Raw genomic sequence first — 21,303 nt, 5'->3', positions numbered from 1 at the left:
CACTTCTTCGGATGCATCCGAAGAAGTGAGGTTTTTACTCACGAAAGCTTATGCCCAAATAAATCTGTTAGTCTTTAAGGTGCCACCAGACTCTTTGTTGTTTTTCTGGCCTGTACCTTTGCTGTAGAGCGGTGGTTTTCAAACGACTTGTATTGGTGACCCCTTTCACACAGCAAACCTCTGAATATCACCCCTCTTAGAAGTTAAAAACAGGGGTGGGGGGAATTTAATATAAAGGGGGCTCAGGGCTGTCAGCCCCATAGAACGGATAGCTCGTGACCCCCATGTAATTACCTTGGGACCCCCTGAGGGGGTCACACCCCCAGTTTGAGAACCCCTGCCATAGTGGAAACAACTGGCTAGAGCCAGGCATTGCTGTTTGGTGCATGATGATGCTTTAGCCAGGAGGCTGGAAGGGCCCAGACAGGGAGAAGGATGCTCTCCGGCAAGCCTAGAGCTCCGAGCTGGTGGGCGGACGGTTCTGAGCTGTATCCTTTATCAGGTGGATTGCGTTAGGGCCTTGGAGTTCAGTTTGTGGCTGGCACCCCAGGGTGCTAGGCACGGTATTGTAGCTTTTCCCTGGGTGTTTGAGCTGCAGATTCTGCTTGCAATCCCTCTATGGCTGCTGAATGTGGCCCCCACAGTTGTTTGCCTCCATGTCTCCAGTTCCGAGTGTAGGTCATGGGTCGTCTTTTGTTGTCTTGGGCTGGTGTTCAAGACCAGCATTGGTTTCTCTTCTGTAATTAGCTGTCAGCAAGGCTGACACCTACTCCAGAGGAGAATGCCAAGGCACCTGATCTCCAGCAGCTGTCACCAGACCAGTCTCTTCCTGTCCATCCCAAACCTGTTCTCTTACATGTTCATCTCCTGCTCCGCCCAGGTTGATGGGCACTCTGCTCTCGTCTAGCCTCTGTGGAGCTGGGTTCGCATGGTGTCTGAGGCCAGCCAGGGCGTTCCTGTTCTGTCTGCGAGCTGCCTGCCCCAGCGCGGGGGGGTGCCTGGCCCTTCTCCTGCCCTGGCTGGGAGCTGATCTGTTAGCGGCAGGTGCCTTTTCCTCAGCGTGCTGCTTGTGGCGCTTTGCTTGTAATAAACAGCTCCCAGTGAATGGCGTTTGCCTGCAGACCGAGCTCTTGCTGTGAACAAGCTTCCCTTGGTGCTGGGAGTGCTCTCTGCCGTACCCAGAGCAGCGGTGGGCTCTGCGGTGGAGACACAAGGTTCCTGTTGTTTCTCTTTGAGGCCTTGGCTTGTCCTCCACCCTCTGAGTGTGAGGCCAGGCTGGGAAGCTGGGTTGACATAATCTGTCTGCCCTTGGTCTCTTGGCGGCATCACTCGCTCGCCTCTTCCCAGGGATTTTTTTGCAAGACTTGGCTCTAAAGCAGCCCAGTGTATGGGTGGTTCTGGTATCGGGTCCAGCTATCCCCAAACAGGGGCTGGATGGGGATTTCAGACTGTGCAAGAGACTCCTCAAGCTTGATTGATTGATTTGATTGATTTTTATTTTAAGATACCCTTGGAAAAGAGGAATGAAGCCTCTCTCCGAATGGCTGGCCTTCTGGAACTGTCCCCTTGACTGAAGACCAAGAGCCTGCCTGAGGGTGCAGCCCAGCCCGGAGGTACCGGCCACCTCTGTTCCTCCAGCACCAGGGTAATCTCCGCTGCCGGGTGTTTGGCAGCCAGGCCTTCCTAAGACCCTGGTGAGAGGCTCGCCTGCCACCCGCCCTGCTGTGGGATCTGGATCTGGGAAATATTTCCCTCTGCCAGTTAGGCTCTTTGCTGCCTGTGAGCTTGATGGCGTCCCATGCTGCGCCACGTTCGGCTCCGTCTCCCAGCAGAGCCCAGCTCCTAGGTCTTGCTATAAATGGAAACAAGTTAGGGAAACGTGTGGTGGCAGCGATCCGGGGATCGGCTTCAGATTAACTCTGTCATGCCGGGCTTCTGGCTTTGAGAGCCGGGGGAGAAGCCCCGCAAAGCTCATGGCAAAGACCAGAGGCAGCTGCAAGCTACAACATAGCGGGTCAGTGTGCACCCAGAGTTCAGGCACCGGCCTGGCTGGGGAGCAACGGGCAGATGTGCCCACGGTGCTGCAGTGAGGGAGTAGCAATTTCAGGTGCTTTGGTTCTGTCCGACTTGTAAACCCTGTGGTGGTAGCTCAGGGTCCCGGATCCTGGCTGCGGCTGAGTGATGATCGCTGTTTATCAGCGTGTGAGTGCCGACTTCCCCAAGGGCTGCTGGGCTGTGGGGTGGCGGGAGCTGGGTTCTAAGGCCCCATTTCAAGGTAGCTCTTGAATCTCAAACTACAGCTTCTTTTAATCTCCCCCCGGGGAAAAAAACCCAAACAAAACATCCTCTTCTGTCTTTACTTCCTAGTTAGTTTGATCCTCGCCTCAACTCTCTGCCATGGCTTCTGGAGGGGAGGGTCCGGCTGATGGCTCCCCTGACTGGGCTGACACCAGCATCGATCTCAGCTCGCCAGGCCTCGCCAAGGCCAGCACCTCCATGCTGGACAGTGGGGAGGACTTCGAAGTCCTCGATGAGGATGACGACGACGACTTGAGTGAACTCCCCCCTTTGGAGGACATAGGGACGGGAAGGACCCCACCAGCCAGAGATGACACCCAGGTGCCTGGGTCAGAGCAAGCCCCAGAGGAGGCCTCCAACATGCCCCAGGCAGCTGAGGAGTGGCTTGATGTCTTGGGTAAGATCCTGTGTAGGATGATGCCTTGCTGTTTCCTGTTGTCGTAAGCCCTTCCCCTTCTCCCTGCCTCCCAGTGAGGGCAAGCAGGCTGAAGTCAGGGCTCCCATGTGCCCCTGGCAGGAGATGCTGTAGTGGTGTGGGAAAGGGGGCTCGAAGGTGTGGCAGATGCCTCGCTGTGGAGCCTTTGGCCTCTGGGCCACCTGTCTGTACCCAGGTCAGGTGTCAGCAGTCACAGCCTCCTGTGAATCAGGTGTGCGTTCATTCAGGAGAGGTCTCGGCCCAGCCCCCAGCAGCATGTAGGTTGTTGGCTTGGATCACTGCAGCATTCAGAGCGTGCTCGTGCTTCCCAAGAAGATCTGGGGACTGTGGTGGCTAATCCGCTGAACGAGAGCACCCACTGAGATGCTGTGGCCAAAAGGGCTAATGCCATTCTGGGAAGCACAAACGGGGGGATGGCGAGTGGGCGCAGAGGTGTTATGGCACTGGTGCGACCGCGGCTGGAATCCTGTGTCCAGCGGTGGTGCCCACAGTTCAAGAAGGATGTTCATACACTGGCGGGCTTTGAGAGAAAAGCCACGAGGCTGATGAAAGGATTTGATGACGTGCCCCTCCGGGACGGACTTGGGAGCTCGGTCTGTTTGGTGTGACAAAGAGGTTAAGGAAAGACTTGGTCCGTCTGTAAGTCCCTACCTGGGAAACAGAGATCTGATGATGGGCTCTTCAGCATAGCAGACCAGGGGACGATGTAACGCAACCAAAGGGCTGGAAGTTGAAGCCAGACCAATTCAGACTGGAAATAAGCTGTATATTTTCAACAGTGAGAGTCGTTAACTCATTTATCAAGGGGCGAGGTGGGTTCTCGATCGCTGGTGATTTTAAAATCAAGCTTGGATGATTTTCCCAAAGATTCATAGATCCTAAAGCCAGAAGGGACCATTGTGAACATCTGGTCTGACCCCCTGCAGAGCGCAGACCAGAGACCTGCCCACAATAATCCCTAGGGCAGATTGGTTAGAGAAACATCTAGTCTTGCTTTAAAAACGGCCAGTGATGGAGACTTCCCTGTGACCCTTGGTAAATCGTCCCGATGGTTAAATACAAAGAGCTGCTCTAGAATGAACAGGGGGCAGGTCTCTGGGAGGTCAGACTAGCTGGTCACAACGGTCCTTTCCGGCCTTGGAACCTACAAAATGCTGAGCGAGACGCCGCCCCCGAGAGGTAAGTGGTAGCTCCTCGGGGGATCACCGGCTAATATCTCAGCAGAGAGGCCATGGAGCGTGAACCCTCACTCTCGTCTCTAGCCCTGTCCCTCCCTGGCAGGATAGCAACAGGTTGGTGGTAGTTGCTGGGGGTGAGTTTGCTTTGTCCCGCTCTCCCTCCTCGGTGTTTGGATTCAGGAGCCTTCGTTCCCCGAGGCCGTGAATCCAGTGGCTCTTCAGGGCCACCATGTTCTTGTCAACACGAGCCACCGGAGCAGTGGCTGCGTGGCCAGCTCTGAACCCGGCATCAGCCCCCTAGTGGGCATGTGCCAACTTGGCTGCCTCCCTTCTCACTTTAAACCCAAGTGGACATGGGCGGCATGAGCCAAGGCCGCCTTTCTCTCTCCCGCTGGCTGTGATGTGCTTCTGGCTCCCATCTGTCTGCCCAGGGAGTGGCTTACTCAAGAAGAAGACCCTGGTGCCAGGTCAAGGCATGGCGAGCCGGCCGCGCAAAGGCCAGGATGTCACCGTCCGACTCAAGGCGATGCTGGAGGATGGCAGCGTCGTGGAGGACAGTCCCAGCCTCTCCTTCACCCTGGGAGACTGCGACGTCATGCAGGTAGGTGCGCGGTGGCTAGGCCTGTGTGCTCTGGAGCTGGAGGTGTTTGGGGTGGGGGCGCAGAAGAGTCTCTGCACAGCATTGACCTGCCTGGTGGAGCCCAGCCTGTGTGCAAAGCCTGGTTCATTGACCTGGGAATGTTCAGGTGGGAGGGCCCGGTGTGGGTCAGACTGCTGCTTCCTCTGGTCCCGGTATCCTGCCTGCCCCGAGTGACTGCAGACACCTGGTGCTTCAGGGAGAGCTCTCCTTCCTCCGTAATGCACCTGGCTAACTGAGGAATGCTGTATATGGGGCAATGCGGGGGAGGAGGGGCCCAGGCAATTTCTTCTTTATCCCCAAAGGGGATATCTATGCCCTGAGGCAGAGGCTGTCTATCTTACGCCCAGCTGCCATGTATCTCTGTGGATTTGGCAGCTGGCTTTATTCTCTAAGAACTTGGGGTGAGAGAGGAGGTGGGGGAAGGAGCGTGTCCCCCGGCGACCCACAGGAGCCATGTGAGTGCTTCCTTCGCCCGCCTGGGCAGCGGGGCTCCCTGCCTTGCTCGAAGGCACCTGGTCGCATTGGCCGATTCACCCGGTGCTCTGCGCAGAGACCCAATTCTGGGACCTATAGGCTGATGCCCTCTTGCCCTGCCCCGCTCTGTACCTGCATTGTGCCGTGCTCACTCTGGTTTGCCTGGCAGCCGGCTGGCATGCTGGTTTAATGGCCTGTCCAGCAGTACAGCCCCTTTGCCCACACTACAACAGCCCTCTGGGGAGGAGCCCAAGTCTGGCTGTGGGATTTGAATCCATGACCACCCGCTCCCGAGCAGAGAGGGCCCTCTGCTGACCTCCCTCTGAACTCTGGGTCCCTGCAGGCCCTAGACCTGTGTGTGCAGCTGATGGAAATGGGAGAAACTGCCTCAATCATGTCGGATGCCAAGTACTGCTACGGCCCGCAGGGCAGGTGAGTGGGCTCCTGGGACCGGGGCGGGAGGCTAACCACAGCAGGACCAAAGAGAGTGGGGGGGATCCTTGGAGAGGAGGCCTGGCCTGCAGCAGCGAGGCCAAAGGCTGGAGTCTCTGCCGTGGGGAGAGTGAGAGGAGGTGTTGGTCTCATTACAGTTCCTCATCGACGTGTCCCCAGCGCAGTTCACCCCCCAGCCACAGTCCTAGTAGATAAGCCCAGGCGTCAGTGGGCCCCGTTGCCCATTGGGGAGGGGTGGGATTTCTCCAGGGCAGAATGAGCCATAGCTAGGAACAGGGTCTGTTCTGCTGCCCTCCCTGGTCAGGCTGCCTCCAGGCATGTCAGTCTTCGGGCTGCCCCTTTCCCCAGCACTGAATCTGCATGGCTCCTCGGCAGCCCGTGGGTGTTCGGGGGCAGCAGCTGGCGCTGGGCAGCTCTGATGCAGAGCGATAGTGTTGCTTGCCCCAGAGCCACCGCAGCCTGGGCTGGGCCCGTTCCTCCTCCTGCGAGAGGTGCCATCGCGTCTCCTCCATCATGTGAGCAGGAGCCCCGACATCCCGCCCCACGCAGCCCTCACCCTGGAAGTGCAGCTGCTGGCCGTGCAGGACGCTCCTGACCTGGAGCTCCTCCGTGGGAGAGAGAAAATCCAGCTGGCCAATCGCAAGCGGGAGCGCGGGAACTTCTACTACCAGCAGGCGGACTACGTGCTGGCCATCAACTCCTACGACATCGCCCTGAAGACCATCGACTCCAGCTCCAAAGGTACCTGCCCTGCCCTGGGGTCAGCCAGTCCTGTCCGCACAGCGGGGCTCTGGGAAGTGGAGTTACTGTAGTCTGAGGCGTCTCCGCCACCCGACCCTCGGGGCTCAGCCCTCCTCATCCTCGTGTGTGACGCTGGCCCCTCTGGGACACGCTGCTCGTCGAACAGCGTCTCCTCGCCTGAGCCGGGGAGTCCCCCGCCCGGGAGCTGGGCCTCCTGGCAGCCTGTGTCTCTCGGGAGCTGTTGCCCTCTAAGATGCCTCCTTGCCTGGGGACCTTCTGCAGTGCCAGGGGGAGATGTTTTGGAAAGCAGCGTTTGGTGGCTTTACGGCCTACTTCCTCCATTGCACACACCTGCTCCTCACCCAGCGTCCCCCGCGGGCAGCCATAGCAACACGGTTCTGAGAGCCGGGTCTCCACGGGCACCCTCTGTTGGTCTGTCTGTGGCTGTGAGCCCCTGGGGGCAGAGGCTGGCTCCTTTCTGCCCTGCCCAGAGCCCAGCAGCAGCCCCCAGGGAGAACCCTCCCGGGCTGTGGGTGGCCCAGGTGAGGTCTAGACACCTCCCTGGAGGCGGGTTCCCTGCACTGCAGAACGAAGGGAGCTCGAGCAGGGTTGGAAAGCAGCTGGCTGCTGGTGTAACTCCGCTCTGGGATCTCCGCAGTCGACGTCAGCCCGGAGGAGGAGGCCGAGCTGCTGGAGGTGAAGGTGAAATGTCTCAACAACTTGGCAGCCTCCCAGCTCAAGCTGGACCATTATGAGGCTGCCCTGAGATCCTGCACCCAAGTCCTGGAGCACCAGCCGGAGAACATCAAGGCCCTCTTCCGCAAGGGGAAGGTAAGGGTGGGGCTCTGTGCGGCGTGGGGCCCCCTCCCTTTGGCAGTGGGAGCGTCGGATGGAGACCCTGGCCTCTTGCGGCTGGGTGGGAGCCTGTCCACTGGGGGCTGGCCAGGGCCTCTCTGCTCAGCTTTGTGGCTTGTCTTCCAGGTGCTGGCACAGCAGGGCGAGTACAGCGAGGCCATACCCCTCCTCAAAGCAGCTTTGAAGCTGGAGCCATCGAACAAGGTAAGCTGCTGTGTCCGCTGCCTCGGGCTTAGCTAGCGGGTTCCTCTTCCTGCTGGGATGGAAGCGAGCGACCAGCTGAGGCTTCACCCCGCTGGCTCCTGGTTGTGTGGCTTTGCTTCGCGGGGACTCTGTTCTTGTTGCCAGCCATCCCGGCGTGGGGAGGCCGACTGGCTGGCACCCTCGGGAGCAGGTCAACGCTGCGCTGCTGGCCCGTGTGAGGCAGGCAGTGTCTCCTGGGGGCTCAGATTGCAATGGCACCAGGTGGCATGTGTTCCTACTGCCTAGTGTAGGGACTGAATGTGCTCTGGCTACGGATGGGAAAACGGATCTACTGGGTCTCTGCTTTTTCCCCTTCCTCCTTTGCCCCCAGAATTGAGCCCCATGGAGGCAGGGCGCCCTCCAGCCCATCCTTTGTTAAAAATGGGTCCCAGCCCAGCAACTTCCAGCGTCTTGGGCCATCATTGCAGGAGGTGGGGCGGGAACCAAGCCCTAGCTCCTTGCTTGGCACTGCAGGGCATGACTGACGCTGCCCTGGGAGCAGCCCCAAAGAGCTAGACTCCAGTTCGGCACGTGGGCCGGGATGAGCTCTGGGTGGGGAATTTCCTGCTGCAGGAGTGGAAGCCCTGAGGCAGCCTGGAAATACCCAGGATGACAGTGAGGATTGTGGACCAGGGCAGAATACAAAAACACTCCATGTGTCGGGGCAGAGAGCGGAGCAGGGCTGTGCTCTGGGGATGAGCTCTCCCTGTCTGTCAGCGAGTGCCCCTGACTATGAAAAAGCATCTCAGTGGGCATTTCGTTGCAGAGGTGTTAGACTTTATATCCCTGTGGCACCTAAAGGCCACAGATAAGATGGGCCCATTGTGCTAGGGGCTGTACAAACTTAGTTAATGACAGTCCCTGCCCCAAAGAGCCTACAGTGTAAAAGGGGGCATCTCTGCTAGGAAGAGAGGTGGTGTTAACTCCTCCTCCTTCATCCAGGCAAGTCCCAAAAGGATTTGGCCTCCTTGCAGGTCAGGCGCCACCCGGTTTGATTGCTAGCTAGGCCCTTCAGATGGACGGGCTGGCTGCTCAGCCTGTCTCACTGTGACCATTTATCAACACTGAATTTCACCTGCCATCTTGATGCCCAGTCACCCAGTTTTGTGAGATCCCTTTGTAGCTCTTCACAGTCAGCTTTGAACTTAACTATCTTGAGTAGTTTTGTATCATCTGCAAACTTTGCCACCTCCCTGTTTACCTCTTTTCACAGATCATTTCTGAATGTTGAACAGCACTGGTCCCAGTACAGACCCTTGGGGGACTCTATTTCCCTCTCTCCATTCTGAAAACCCTGATCATTTATTCCTACCCTGTGTTTCCCGACTTTTAACCAGTTACCAATTCATGAGAGGACCTTCCCTCTTACCCCAGGACAGCTTACTTTGCTTAAGAGCCTCTAGTGAGGGACCTTGTCAAAGGCTTTTGGAAAGTCCAAATAGTCTATCGCCACTGGCTCACCCTTGTCCACATGCTTATGGTGACCCCGTTAAAGAATTCTAATGGATTGGTGAGGTAGGATTTCTGTTCACAAAAGCCGTGTTGACTCCCCCCCCCCCTCAACAAATCATGTTCATCTGGGTCTGATCATTCCGTTCCCCCGGGCTGTCGGTCAGGTGCCTTTCACCGGGTGCAAGCCAAGCACACCACAATATTGAGCATTTCTCTTCCCACCCTCTATGTGGAGGTGCCAGATTCTAACTCTTCCAATCGAGTAGGGGAAAAGGGGGCACTGGCTAATTCCTTCCCCCACGGGGGCAGGTTCTGCTCTGGAGAGGTCTTGCTGCACAGCCTCATGGGCTCACAACTCATGAAAGCCATTGGACGTGACCCCCTCCCAACAGGACCGACCTGGCAGACAAGCAGTAATCACCGGACTAACTTGTTGCATTTCACTCTCAAAAGCATCTTAAAAATACACCGTCCGGAATCCAGTCTTCTCTCGGGCGCCACTGGCTTTTATTACTTTGGAAACAGTCGGATTAAATTTGGCCCGAAAGGCTGGTTTTGGAAAGACTCCTCTTTCCAAAGCCTAAAGCTCTCTCCATGAAAGGCACAAACTGGAGACGCTGCATAGCTTGTAAAGGAAGAGCCCTTCCCCTGCAGCGCTCGGCTAGCGTACAGGAACCAGAGCGCGACGGCCCTGACTTCTCATTGCTCCAAAGGAGAGAAGTCGTGGGGAGAGCCCATCAGTGGGGAACAGCAAACTTGGATCCTTTAAATTAGCTGAGTCTTAGAAACACCCAGGATAAATAACCGCCGTCCAAGTACTTGGCTCCTTTAGGTAATTCTTCACCATGCCCGTGTGCCTTTACAAAGCCACTTCGTGGGATTGCCCGCTGTGAAGAGACAAGTATCCAGCTTCCCACAGCAGAGGGCGCAGTCCCACTACACAAGTGGCACAAGCCCAGAAGCCAAATAGCTGACTCCTTCCAGGCTGGGTTCGTGTCTGTCCGCACTCGGCTCTGTTCTGGTTCTTCTGATGTGGGCTTTGGGAGCTGGCTAGTGGCTGCTAGGAATCCTCGGCCCACTGCTGTATCCCAGAGAGTGGGGCTGAGACAGTGACCTCTCGCCGCCCAGGGTGGTGGGAAATGCCCCTAAATGGATCTCAAACCTGTCTTGTACGAACCTAGTTCAGCTCTAAGAGGGTAGGACTGCAGGGCAGCATTGGCAGTGAGCTCGGTTCCAGGCGGCGCGGGGACTAGCTCGCACCTCTTGTGAAACCTCGGGGCTTTCCAGCAGAACTTCCCGGTGCTCACAGGGATGCAGGTCAGGAGGGAGCAGATTTCAGTCGCAGAATCCCACTACATTTTGTCACTGCTTCTTAGAGCAGCCGGGTGACCACGCTAAAGTGACTGGCAGAGGGCTTGACAGATCCTGCTAGAGTCCAACTTCCGGCTGATCTTAACTGACTCTCGCCTCCCTGTCCCCTCTCTCCGGTGGGAATCCGAACAAACACTGCTGCATCTCTGCCCTTCTTGGTTTCCTGGGCAGAGTTTTAGTCTCATTTACAACCAAAAAAAGTCCCTTCCCAATCAGCACACGGCACCGCTTCCTGTGAGGTGGCCTTTGGCCCCTCACCCAGCTAAAGTCCCCTTCCGACAGGCCCTTTACCCGGTGAGCAGAGGCAGGTTCAGCTTCCAGGAAGGATGGAATCTGAAGTCCGTTACATCTCTTCAGAGCGGTTGGGGGACGGGGTTCTGGTGTGTCTGTCCATCTCGCTCCCGCTTCCCCGTAAAGCCCCATGCCGCAGTGCACCTTCTGTGGCTGAGGTGGGCTGGCCTCTGCTCCGTTCCTGCTTGATGCTGATCCACGTGTCTCCTGGATGTGTTTACTCCAAGCCTGGGCTGCTTTCCCCTCCTCCCGAGCCGGGTGTCCGTGACTCTCGGGGCTGGGGGCACAGAAAATAGTGGGACCTGGGAGCAGCCTGGCTAAGCCGCTGTGCCCAGCACCTGCCAGGAGCTCAGGCCTGAGCCTGACAGCAGTCTCCTGGCATAACAGTGTGGCACTGGCTGCAGCTCCACCCTGGAAGAGGCTGGAGGCCATGGACCTGCTTTGCCTGGGGCCGTCTGTTGTCCTGCCCTTGCTGGAGTTCCCCCCTCTGCTGGGCATGACCAGCAGCCCCAGCCAGGCAGGGCAAGCAGCCCTTTCCTGGCACGCTGAGGAACCATCCCCAGTGGTTGTGATGGGCCTGCTGCGGCTGATGGAGCCAGGCTGAGCCACGTGCTCGTGGCGGGGGGGGTGGGGGGAATTGTAACAGGATTTTGCCCCCGGGTGGGGCTCCGGCAGACCAGCTGCAGAGGTGTGGCTTCGTTACCACCGCTAGGGTGCGTCTCGCCCTCTAGAGCAGCGGGTCTCAAACTTTCTTACTGGCAACCCTTTTCACATCGCAAGCCTCTGAGTGCGACCCCCTGCACCCCCCAATAAGTTAAACACACTGTTTAATATATTTAACACCACTATAAATGTTGGAGGCAAACGGGGTTTGGGGTGGAGGTTCACAGCTCACGACCCCCTCTAATGATCTTGTGACCCCCCTGAGGGGTCCCGACTCCTTTTGAGAACCCCTGCTCTAGAGGGCTGGAGCAAATACAAGCCCCTGTTGCTCACTCGTGCGGCTCTCAAAGGTGGGAAACTGAGGCCCAGAAGTGAAGTGTCTGGCTGTACAACGAGGACCCGTACTCAGGAGTCCTTGTTCTGAGCTGCTGGCTTGGCCTGCCTGGGTGTGCTGCCCCTGCTCCGAGTGGGGGCTAGGTGGCAGTGGGGAGAGGCAGCCTGGGCACACATAGCTTCTGCTGCCCAGTGGGGAGGAGCAGCCTTGGTGTTTGAGCTCCTTTGTGCAGCCTCGGACGCCCAGTTCAGCAGAGCCCGGCTCCGAGGGGCTGCTGGCTCTGTCCTCTCGCAGGGCTGTCGTGTTGCTCTTTCCTCTCTGCCCCCGTCTGCGGAGCGCACTGGGAGCTGGCTGGAGAGGGGAAGTGGGGCTGGCATCTCATGTATGCCTGGCTGTCTTGCTCCTAGACTATCCATGCAGAGCTCTCCAAGTTGGTGAAGAAACACGCGGAGCAGAAGAATGTGGAGACCGCGATGTACAAGAAGATGCTGGGGAACACCGGCACCAGCAGCACCCCTGCACCGTGCAAAGACAAGTTGCCCCGGGTGAGTGGTGGAGGATGCGGGGGTGGGAGGGATCCCGGGAAAGCAGCCACAACATTCTGGGGCCTTTGAGATCTCTCCCGGCTCCCAGAGCAGTTCCACACTCGGTGTTCTGGCTGCCGCTGCCTGTGCCCCCACATGCTGTCAGAGCAGGCTGCAGAATGCGTGAGCCCTGCTGGGGCTCTCCTAGTCAGCACAGAGCCAGCACGCGCCAGGGAAACTGCTGTTGTGTGCCAGGCTCTGAGCTGCCAGCTGGAGGGATCCGTGGTGGAGAGGGCAGAGGTGCCTGCTTGCTGTGGCTGGTCATGAGGGGCCGGCTGCAGGTGGGGCTGAGGCATGGCCCCCCGAGCCGGCTGCAGGTGGGGCTGAGGCATGGCCCCCGGAGCCGGCAGCCCAGAGAGCTGCAATGCCATCGGTCCACCTGATGGCACCACCCCGGCCAGATCGAGGGAGTCTCCTCCCCTGCTCTGCTGAGCACAGGCTGCCCAAATGCTCCTGGGACAGGGAACCTCCCTGCACCCCAACTTAGGATTGGGGTTCCCGACCCCCTCCCCCCATGTGACAGGCACAGGACCGATCCCTCCTGCTCCTTCCAGGCTGCCTTCCAGCCCCAGAGCCAGCGGAGTTCTAACCAATTCCCTGTCAAGGGCGGCCTGACCCTCGCGCCCCCCCGGCTGTCTCTCCTCTAACATTCGTGGGCTCTTTCCTTCCTTCCCCTCCAGTCTATTCCCTGGAAGTGGCTCTTCGGCGCAACAGCTGTCGCGCTCGGTGGCGTGGCCTTGTCCGTTGTCATAGCCGCAAGGAACTAGCGTCGTCTGCGGAGAGGCCCAAGAAGCTGTGCCGCGCCCCAGTCTGCCCCACCAGCTGCCCCGGGACCTGCACCGGTGAGGACTGTCTGATTTCCTCCCCCCAGAGCGGAGCCGGGGTTCTGCGCATCCCTCCCTCCCCACTTACCCACTGATTGTAAATCACAGAATCAACCTGCTCTGCCCGAGCGGCCTGGCAAGCAGCCGCTGCAGCAGCACCTTTGCAGCAGGACGGGGCGCGGGTGGAGGGTTGGCAGGCCAGGTGGAGATGCCCAGGGTAGATGAGCCCTCTGAGTGTGGGACGAAGAGCCCGGCATTTCCACACACTGACCGCTGGTCCGTTGTCGTCCTACCCTGGCAGAACCTGCGCCCTGGGACCAGCAGAGCAGTAACTTCCGGTGCCATCTGCCCCCTTCTGATGGTCCGACAAGGAGGGGCTCCCCTCAACAACCAATCTGTTAAGGGATGCAGCTGTTTCTGGGGGAGGGTAGAGCAGGCAGGGCTGGTGTGGTCATGACTCTGGTTCTGCAGAGCCGGGGTCCATGGTGGGGGATGCTCTCCATGTGGCTGTGGGGAAGGGCATGCAATCAGCACCCGTCCCCCTCGGTGCTGGGAGCTGTGCCCGTGGGTGCCATTGTGAAATGAACCCAGCTTGCCACAGTAACAAGACCTCACCTGCCTGTCGCAGCAAAGCTAGCGAGGGCTGGTTTTCCTGTTGTAAAGGCTTCTAGTGTCCCTGCAGCCATCATGCTCTGTGAGGGGCTCCCCAGGGTGTTGGGAGGTGACACTTTGGCCCTGTCCCGGGCTCCCTGGGGCAGTGGGGCCAGGCGGGAGAGCACAGCCCTTCCAGCAGAGCTCTCGCTCGTACATCAGGGACGAGGGGGGGCTCTCTTGGAGCGTGCCCTGCCTCCCAGCCTTCACGCACACCCCGCTGCCCTCTTCACTACAGGGTGGGGTCTAATGTGCCATGGCCAAGAACAGTCCCAGGTGCGTGAGCTGCCCCTGGGAAGCAAAATGCCATGTGGCAGGAACGGTGGAGGGGCAAAATGTCAGCGTGTCCGTTTCATCCTTCTGGCACCCAGGGCTTTGATCTCTCTGCAGGTCCCCTAGGGAGGGTATTTCCCCTCGGCCTGTAGCTCTGTCCAGCCCTGCTCCTGCCTCCCTCCCCACTGTGCAATAGGGCCCCTGTCTTCTGTCCCCCAGCACTGTCCTACCAGCTGCACGTCTACAGAGTCAAAGTACTATTCTCCCCCCCCCCCCCCCCCAATCAACTGTGAAAACCCCCAATAAACGGACAAGTCTCAATTGTGTCTCCTCCAGAGCTGGGCCTCTTCCTTGCCAGGCAAGGGCCAGGTGGGGGAGCTGCTGGGCCCTTGGGCTGATCTCTCTAGCTGTGATGCACTGCTGGCTGCCTCGGCCCTTGGGGGCGGGGGTTGCAGAGAACATCAAAAGAATTTCCCTGGCAGGCAACCAAGGCCCCTGGAGCAGCTCCCCGACCTCCAGCGCACCCTAGTCTGCCTAGCACTACCTCTGTGCCCACCCAGGTGCTGCCCCAAACACCTGTGGCCCTGGGTGCCTAGAGCACCGTGTGAGGACGCCCCGCCGAGGGCTGTTCCCTCACCTAGCGGCTTTGCTGCAAGGCACGTGCAGGAGCGTCTCCTTTTGCCCTGCAGCAGCTGCCCTGGGAGCCGGCCCCCTTCCCAGCACCAAAGAGCAGCGCTTGAGAGCTGGGTTCTGTCACTGACTGGGGGAGAGGGGGCGGCAGGTTGCAGTGCCTGCGTTTCCCTTGCTGAGAGGAGGAACGACTGGGGCGGGCTGGGATTGGCCACTGTCCCAGCTGCGGCTGAGGGGCAGCACTGGGAGGCTAACGAAGCCCCTTTCAGCGGTGGTGACCCTGCAGGACGGTCCCTAGGAAGGGGGGGGTTGGGGGACAGGAGGGCTCTCCCTTAGCTGCTCCCTGGGGGCAGCATCCTGCCTTGGCTGGGACTGCCAAGGGCCTTCCTTGTGAAGGAGCCAGTTCCCCAGGGCCTGGAGCTGAGCTGCCAGCGGCCTGGCCCTCGGCCCTTCTCTTAGCCCTTCCCTGAAGGGCCCTTGCCCAGCGGCCGGCTCCTCTTCTTGCTGAAGCTTTGGTTACTGCAGCGTGGGCTTGCCCGTGCCCCCCACTCCTGGCCTGTCTGCGGGCAGAGCGCTGGCACCTCAGGCAGGGAGTGTCCCAGGAGGTATGGGGCAGGGGCATGAGTGGTTTGCTGCAGCTGTTGTATTAACTGGGGTGGAGTCTACAGCTGGGATCAGAGCCTGGTGCCTGCCGTCGGGCCCAGGGCCTCAAGGGCAGTAGCCCAAGGGCCAGTCGCAGTGCTCTGGGTTTGTTCTGCTGGGGCAGGACCAAGACCTGGCTGTGACGGCCTGGCCCTCGCACGAGGGGCTGTGAATGAGGCAGAGGCAGCAGCTGTGGCCACAAGCTGGTGTCAGGAGGTGATTATTTACCCTGCCCATCCGTGCCCCCCTTGGTTCAGGCCTAGGGCTGGTTCCTCCCAGAGGAGGGACCTGTTGGATTCTCTGTTGGCCCAGGAGGGAAGGATGGGGGTTGGGAGGGGGAGAGACCCTCCCCTGGCCAGGACATCCAACTTGCAGTGTGTGGGGTCCAGGCTGTCCCCTTCAGGGGGGGTCTCCCCTGCCTGCCCCTCAGCCCATCCTCCCTGGCCCTCAGCCCCCCAAGGCCTGTCCTCTTCCAAGGGGAAAACTCTTGTCTTTAATTTGGGCTCAGGAAATACCCAGCCCCTCTTCTGTAAGGGGGCGCTGCCTGTGGGGCTTTGCTGGCTGGAGATTTGCCTGGGGCCAGGGTGGAGAGACGGTCCAGGCAGGGGGAGGGGGATTCTGAGCAGTGCTTGGGCCGTGGCTGAGGAGGGGCGGGGCGGTTGTGCTGGCTTCCCTGGACAGCTGGCTGGGGGGCTGAGCAGCACCGTGAGCACCCCCAGCCTGTGAGCTGGCCCCTCGGGGGCAGAGGGGAGCGGTCGGTGCTCTTGCTCAGGTTGCAATGGGGGGCTGAAGCTGTGTTTACTCTCGCTGCTGCTGAATGTGTGGGACAGGCAGGGACAGTGCTGCTCAGACTTGGGGAGGGGAAGCCTTTGGCAGAGAACCAGCCCCTGGGTGGGGATGGGGGTGGGAACAGCCTGTCTTGCTGGCACCTTCTCCAGCACCCAGGTTCTTTCAGTCAGGCGGCAGGGCCAGGCCGCCCTTCCCAGGAGACGCTTTCGGGGTCCCAGCGCTGCAGGGCTGGGGGAGAATGGCCGGTTGCACCGGCGGAGCTGCAGGCTGGGCTGCGGGCTGGGCTATGGGCATGCACCACTGAGAGCAGGTCGTGTCCAGCACCTCACAGCCTGGTTGGAAAAGCCTCCTTCTTCCCCTGGGGCAACCATCCCGGGCCCTGCGCGGGTGGATCCAGCCCCTCCCCCCCCCGACATACCCCTTCCAGGGGGCAGGGATGGGGATTTCTGATTTGCTGTCACGCTCTTGCACCTGCCCCTGTATTTCCCCCACCCCCCCCCCCCCCCGACTCTCAGCTGCTGTGCAAGGAAACCAAGTCCACCCACAGGCCAGGTTGCCGGGCACCGGAGCCACGCTTCACCCCAGCCGCTATCCACCCATGGGCACCTGTGCCCTGCAGTCTGCAGAGCAGAGCTTTGTCTCTGGCCAGGTGGCTCTGCAGCCCTGCACCGTCTCTTGGGGCCCCTCTCCTGTCAGGGGGGACCAGGGGGAGTGCCACATGGGCCATGCCCTTTGGGGGAGCTGCTGAGTGAGTCCCCCCCACCCCCAGCACTCCTGAAAGCCTCTCCACATCTGGCAGCCCCACTTGGTGTCTGCTACAAGGCAGGCAGAGCGCGCTGCAATGGGAACAGGGCAGGGGAGTCAGTGTTGGGCTCTGCCTTGGCCTACTGTTTTCTGAGCTGCTGTGCCGTTACCTGCGTCCCGTGACCAAACTTTTCTCTGGCCCCATTGGAACGAGCCCCTTCCTGGGTGTTTTTAATGCAAGCAGCTGGGACTCTCCTCTGGGATCCCAGGAGCTAGCACGAGCTGTGCGATGACACCACGGGAGTTGACAGCGTGGAGCTCGGTCGGACCCTGGCCCTTTCTCCACTGCCAATGGGAGACCATCCGCCACAGGAACCGCGGCGTTCTCTGCGCCACGTCGGGCCCAGACCTGCTGAAGGGTCCAGAAAAACACTGGCTCCCTTGTGGCTGAAATACTGCGGATGCCAGCGCGCTCTGCCATAGGTGAGAGCCCCGGGCGCCCAGTGGCCAAGGTGCCAGCTGGCAGGCAGAGGGGGCAATCCTAGCCTTTCCCTTCCTGGCCAGGGGGAAGCTGGGAGGAACTGGAAAAGAATGTTCTCAAGAAAACAGCCTTAATCTCCCCTGTTCAGCCAAGGTTTGTGACCTGCCCCTATAGCCGTGGGAGAATGCCACAGGGGTGGGAAGCACATCCCTGGCCCCTGGAGCAACTCCTAAAGAGCCACGTTCATCTGTGAGTGGCTGAACCTGGGTTCTAAAAACCAGCCCAGCAGCCTGGAGCACCTCGCGTCCTCGGTACGGGTTAGCTGGGATCTGAGATGGCTGCTCGGTTCCCACCTGTGGGCAATGAACGCACCTGGGGAAGGAGAAGGGTGAGCACTGGCTGTGCTAAGCTGCTGCACCGCAGTTGCTCCAAGACTGAGCCCACGTGTGTCTGGGGCAGTGGCTAGGGCCTCTGCACACTAATGTGACACTGCGCAAGAGACGTGGCAACAGCTGGAAGAAAGGGGCAGAAACCCCTCACCATATGCTTGGCTGCTGGCTCTTTGAGATGCTGTGACTACGGTTTTGGTGCCCTCCAAAGGTCTGTCTACACTGCACTTCGACCCCCGTGACTGGCCTGTGCCGGCTGACTTAGGCTCCCGGGCTTCAGGCTAAGGGGCAGTTTAATTGTGGTGCAGACGTTTTGAGCTCTGGGATCCTCCCACCTTGCAGCTCCAGACCAAGCCCGGATGTCTACACCGCTATTAAACAGCCCCTTCGCCCAAGCCCCACGAGCCCCAGGGAGCTGGCACAGGCCAGCCGTGGGTTTTTAATTGCAGTGTGGACAGACCCCGTGACGCCCTGCTCAGGGTACTGCGGCTGATTCCTGGGGCTGGAGCTATTTTTAGTTGCTCAGGAGACTGAAACTCGGTCATGGTTTCTAGTGAAGGCGCAGACCCCGTCTTGCTGGTGGCAGCCCGAGCAGACCTACAGACCTGGCTTGGCTGGGCGGCCATTGCAGCCCGGTGGTGCCCATGCTGAATTTCACAGGTTAGCTGCGTTTCAAACAGCAAGATGTCAAACGAAACCAAAATGCAGCGTTTCCTTTGGGGAGAGGAGCCTGCTTTCCGCCCCGTGACCCCGCAGCGTAGCACGAGCTCAGGAGGCCAGACCCAGCTGGGGGAGCCAGTGGGCTGCGTCCCAGATGCGGCTCATTCCCTCCAGGGCAGCAGGTGCAGCCTGGCTCCCTGCTGCCTCGTTTGCATTTGGAGGAACTTCTTTTCTAACAACAGAAGTACCAGAGATGACACCGCGAGCTTTCTTGACAAGTGTCGGGGGGCTGGGGAACCCCAACATCCTCCAGCCTCATCCCAGCCTTAGAGCTGTTCCCTGCCGTAGCCCTGAGACTAGCTGGCAATGGAGGCTGAGCGGGGTAGGGTGGAGCAGTGATGTGCAGCTGCCAGAAACGACGAACATTCCCCCAGTTTCACTTCACGGCCTAGGCGGAGGAGGAACAAACCTCCTGCAAGCAGAGGAAGGAAGCGACGCCAACACAGGAGCAAGAGGGACCCACCACTGGTACTGTACCAGCTGTTCCCTGTACGCTGTGCTCGCCACAACACCCAGCGCTTAGTCACAGGTGCTTGGGACTTTGACACGTAGAGGGCTGCTAGCAGCACGTCCTTTAGCGACTCGCTTGGTGGCTGCCCGGCTCCACGACAGAGCTGAGCCTGCTAACAAAGCCCGGGGGAGCAGCTAGGGTCAGTGCTTAGCACACACTACAGCCTCTTTGCAGTGCTAGGTCTGAAGAGGGTTTTCCACGCTGACCCCAGCCCGCCCTTTCTCTGGTGGCAGCCACCCCATGCATTCGCTTAGTAGACTATCCAAAGGTGGGCCCTACTCCTCTGGGCATTTAAACGTACGGCTGGAACATTTGGCATGTGAGCGAGCCTGTTCCTAAAGCCCTAGACCCCATCCTGGAGCCTGTGCTGTCGTGGACTCTACATGGGCTGCTGGGGGCAGAGGAGAAGATGGTTGGACTAAAGGGATGGGCTGGTGCTGGCATTAAGACACTGGCTGGGCCCGTGCACCAGCCGTCCCTTTCCCAGCTGTCCAACAAGGATAACCGCCCTTCCGTTCGCCAGCCCTGTGTAGACAAGGCCTGCTGCACCGAGAGCGACCCGCGGGCTTAGCTCCTGGGGGGGGAGTGGACAGTGAGCTCCTGACCGCTGTGCAACTTTCCACGTGGACACTTGGGTCGGCTTGACTCGCATCAGGCAGAAGCTAAATCACTGCAACCACTGGGGGCGACACCGCGTTTGTCCCAGTAGCAATGTAATAATAAGGGGTGAGTGTTTCACCCATACAACCCCTCCCACGGCTGCCATTAAAAGTTCCTTACGGGGGTACAGTGAATTCCCCTTCCCATACTGGGTTAAGATGTAGGACTTTGTTTGGAGTCAACGGGTATTGCCTTAACCACACTGGTGACCCCGGAATTGTGGCCACAGAGGTCATCTAACCCGCCCCCCCCCACTCAGAGCCTGCCCTACAAACTGCAGAGTTGGGGGTTTTGGGGTCAAACCTGGACCCTGAGGCCCTTTTGGGGTGCCAGCCCCCCCACTCCAACCTGAACCCCAACTCTGCCACCTACCCTCTCTCTCACAGGCCTCACCCCAACCCCGCCCCGTGTATACCGCGCAGGGAGATTTCCTTACACCCACTACTCGACCCCAAACAACCCCTATTGCCCGCCCTGCTCCACTCCCCCGGTGCCCCTGGGGCCTCGCCTCCACTGCTCTAAGGCTCACGGTGGCTTCAGGACCACACTACCCACAATGCACAGCGGCCTTTATTTGACTACCCCCCCCGCCTCTCACCGCCTTCCACCAATCGGAAGCCAGCCTTCACCGGCCTGGCCAATCAGAGCGCGCTGGCCCGCCCCCTTGCCCCCTCTTAGCCCAGCAACAGGCTCGCCGGCGGGGCGGGGCTCGGCGAATCGCCTGGTGAATAATACATGAGGGGGCGTGTCCTAGGGCGGGTAGCCCCGACCGCCCCAGCGCCGAGGGGGAGACGGTCCCAAGATGGCGGCGCTGCAGGCGGAGCGCGGGTACGGGCTGTCCTGCGGGCGGCTCGGCCGGGGCACCCGCGTCTCCGTCTTCCACGTCAAGCTGACGGACAGCGCGGTGCGGGCCTTCGAGGGCTACCAGGGCAGCAAGGTACCGCGGGGCCGGCCGGGGGGGGGCTCCTGGGTATGGGGGGACCGGCCGGGGGGGCTCCTGGATATGGGGGGGCCGGCCGGGGGGCGCAGCTGGGTATGGGGGGGCAGGCTGGGGGGGCTTCTGGATATAAGGGGGCGGCCGGGGGGCTTCTGGATATAAGGGGGCGGCTGGGGGGCGCAGCTGGGTATCGGGGGGCCGGCTGGGGGGGACTCCTGGATATAAGGGGGCGGCCGGGGGGCGCAGCTGGGTATGGGGGGACCGGCCGGGGGGGGACTCCTGGATATGGGGATTGGGTGGGCCGGCCGTGGGGGGCAGGCTCCTGGGCATGGGGGACAGTGGAGTGATGCAGAGCCCCCCCCCCCCGGTCTCGGGGATCTGACCCCATTCTCCCCATAGGCAGGGAAGGCAGCGGGGGGACAGGGGAGGGCCCTTTCAATGTGAGGGTAGAGTGTGTCCCGTCCCTCCCCCCCCCAGTCCCAGGGATTGAGGGGCTGCTTCCGTGGTCCTGCGCTGGTGTTGATGAGGTTCCTGCTTTAAGGGGAGCTGGTTGGGGGGATCCAGGAGGTACCCATTCCTGCCAGGGTATGTATTCTGTGGGGGATGTGCCCCCAAGCCCATGGGGCATCTGCCCCAGCTTCCCTGGACAGGGGCCTGGATCCCCCTTGTACGCTGTAAGGAGCGGCAGGGGGCACTGGGCTTGGTGTCAGGCCTGGCATAGGGCTTAGCTAGGGTCAAGTAGAAAGAAAATGTTATTGAAGCACCTTGCACACCCCTTTGGTGGTGGTTTTGGGGGGAGGGGGGCTGCTGGGACAGGTTCTCCCCCATGTAGTAGAAATCCAGGGTGGTGGGCTTGGGTCACCTCCATCCAGAAAGGGTTCAAATCCTCGGCTCCCTGCCAAGAGCCAATGATGGGTTTTATATTGTGAACTTTCAGGCCCTGTCCTCCCTCGTTTGGGCTGGGGGCTGTACCCCTCAGTTTGAAACTTCACCTGTGTAATCTGAAAATACCCAGAATTTTTACACGCCCCCCCCCCCC

At 60.0% G+C, this 21,303-nt stretch overlaps 2 protein-coding genes across 5 annotated transcripts in view; both read left to right on the top strand.

Moving 5' to 3' along the window:
- The window catches only part of FKBP8 (FKBP prolyl isomerase 8), a 20,346-nt gene extending 6,264 nt beyond the window's left edge, over positions 1-14,082 (top strand). For 3 of the 4 annotated variants that reach the window (XM_034755234.1, XM_034755233.1, XM_034755235.1), the window contains 9 exons: positions 1,505-1,613; positions 2,368-2,695; positions 4,344-4,513; positions 5,370-5,458; positions 6,003-6,220; positions 6,879-7,051; positions 7,202-7,279; positions 11,837-11,974; positions 12,694-14,082. In XM_034755234.1, coding sequence (XP_034611125.1) covers positions 2,398-2,695; positions 4,344-4,513; positions 5,370-5,458; positions 6,003-6,220; positions 6,879-7,051; positions 7,202-7,279; positions 11,837-11,974; positions 12,694-12,780 — 1,251 coding nt within the window. In that variant the 5' untranslated portion in view covers positions 1,505-1,613; positions 2,368-2,397 and the 3' untranslated portion in view covers positions 12,781-14,082. Of the gene's footprint in view, positions 1-1,504; positions 1,646-2,367; positions 2,696-4,343; positions 4,514-5,369; positions 5,459-6,002; positions 6,221-6,878; positions 7,052-7,201; positions 7,280-11,836; positions 11,975-12,693 lie in introns of all 4 variants that reach the window. The other variant, XM_034755236.1, reaches the window with a different exon arrangement.
- A 6,013-nt stretch (positions 14,083-20,095) lies between these two features.
- The window catches only part of ELL (elongation factor for RNA polymerase II), a 79,213-nt gene continuing 78,005 nt past the window's right edge, over positions 20,096-21,303 (top strand). The window contains exon 1 of the mRNA XM_034755156.1: positions 20,096-20,264. Within this exon, the coding sequence (XP_034611047.1) occupies positions 20,130-20,264 (135 nt within the window). The 5' untranslated portion in view covers positions 20,096-20,129. The remainder of the gene's footprint in view (positions 20,265-21,303) is intronic.

The sequence above is a fragment of the Trachemys scripta genome, chromosome 22, assembly GCF_013100865.1.
Source record: "Trachemys scripta elegans isolate TJP31775 chromosome 22, CAS_Tse_1.0, whole genome shotgun sequence".
Taxonomy (NCBI): domain Eukaryota; kingdom Metazoa; phylum Chordata; order Testudines; family Emydidae; genus Trachemys; species Trachemys scripta.
Note: the sequence above shows the minus strand (reverse complement) of the source record. Positions and strands in the feature narration are given on the sequence as shown.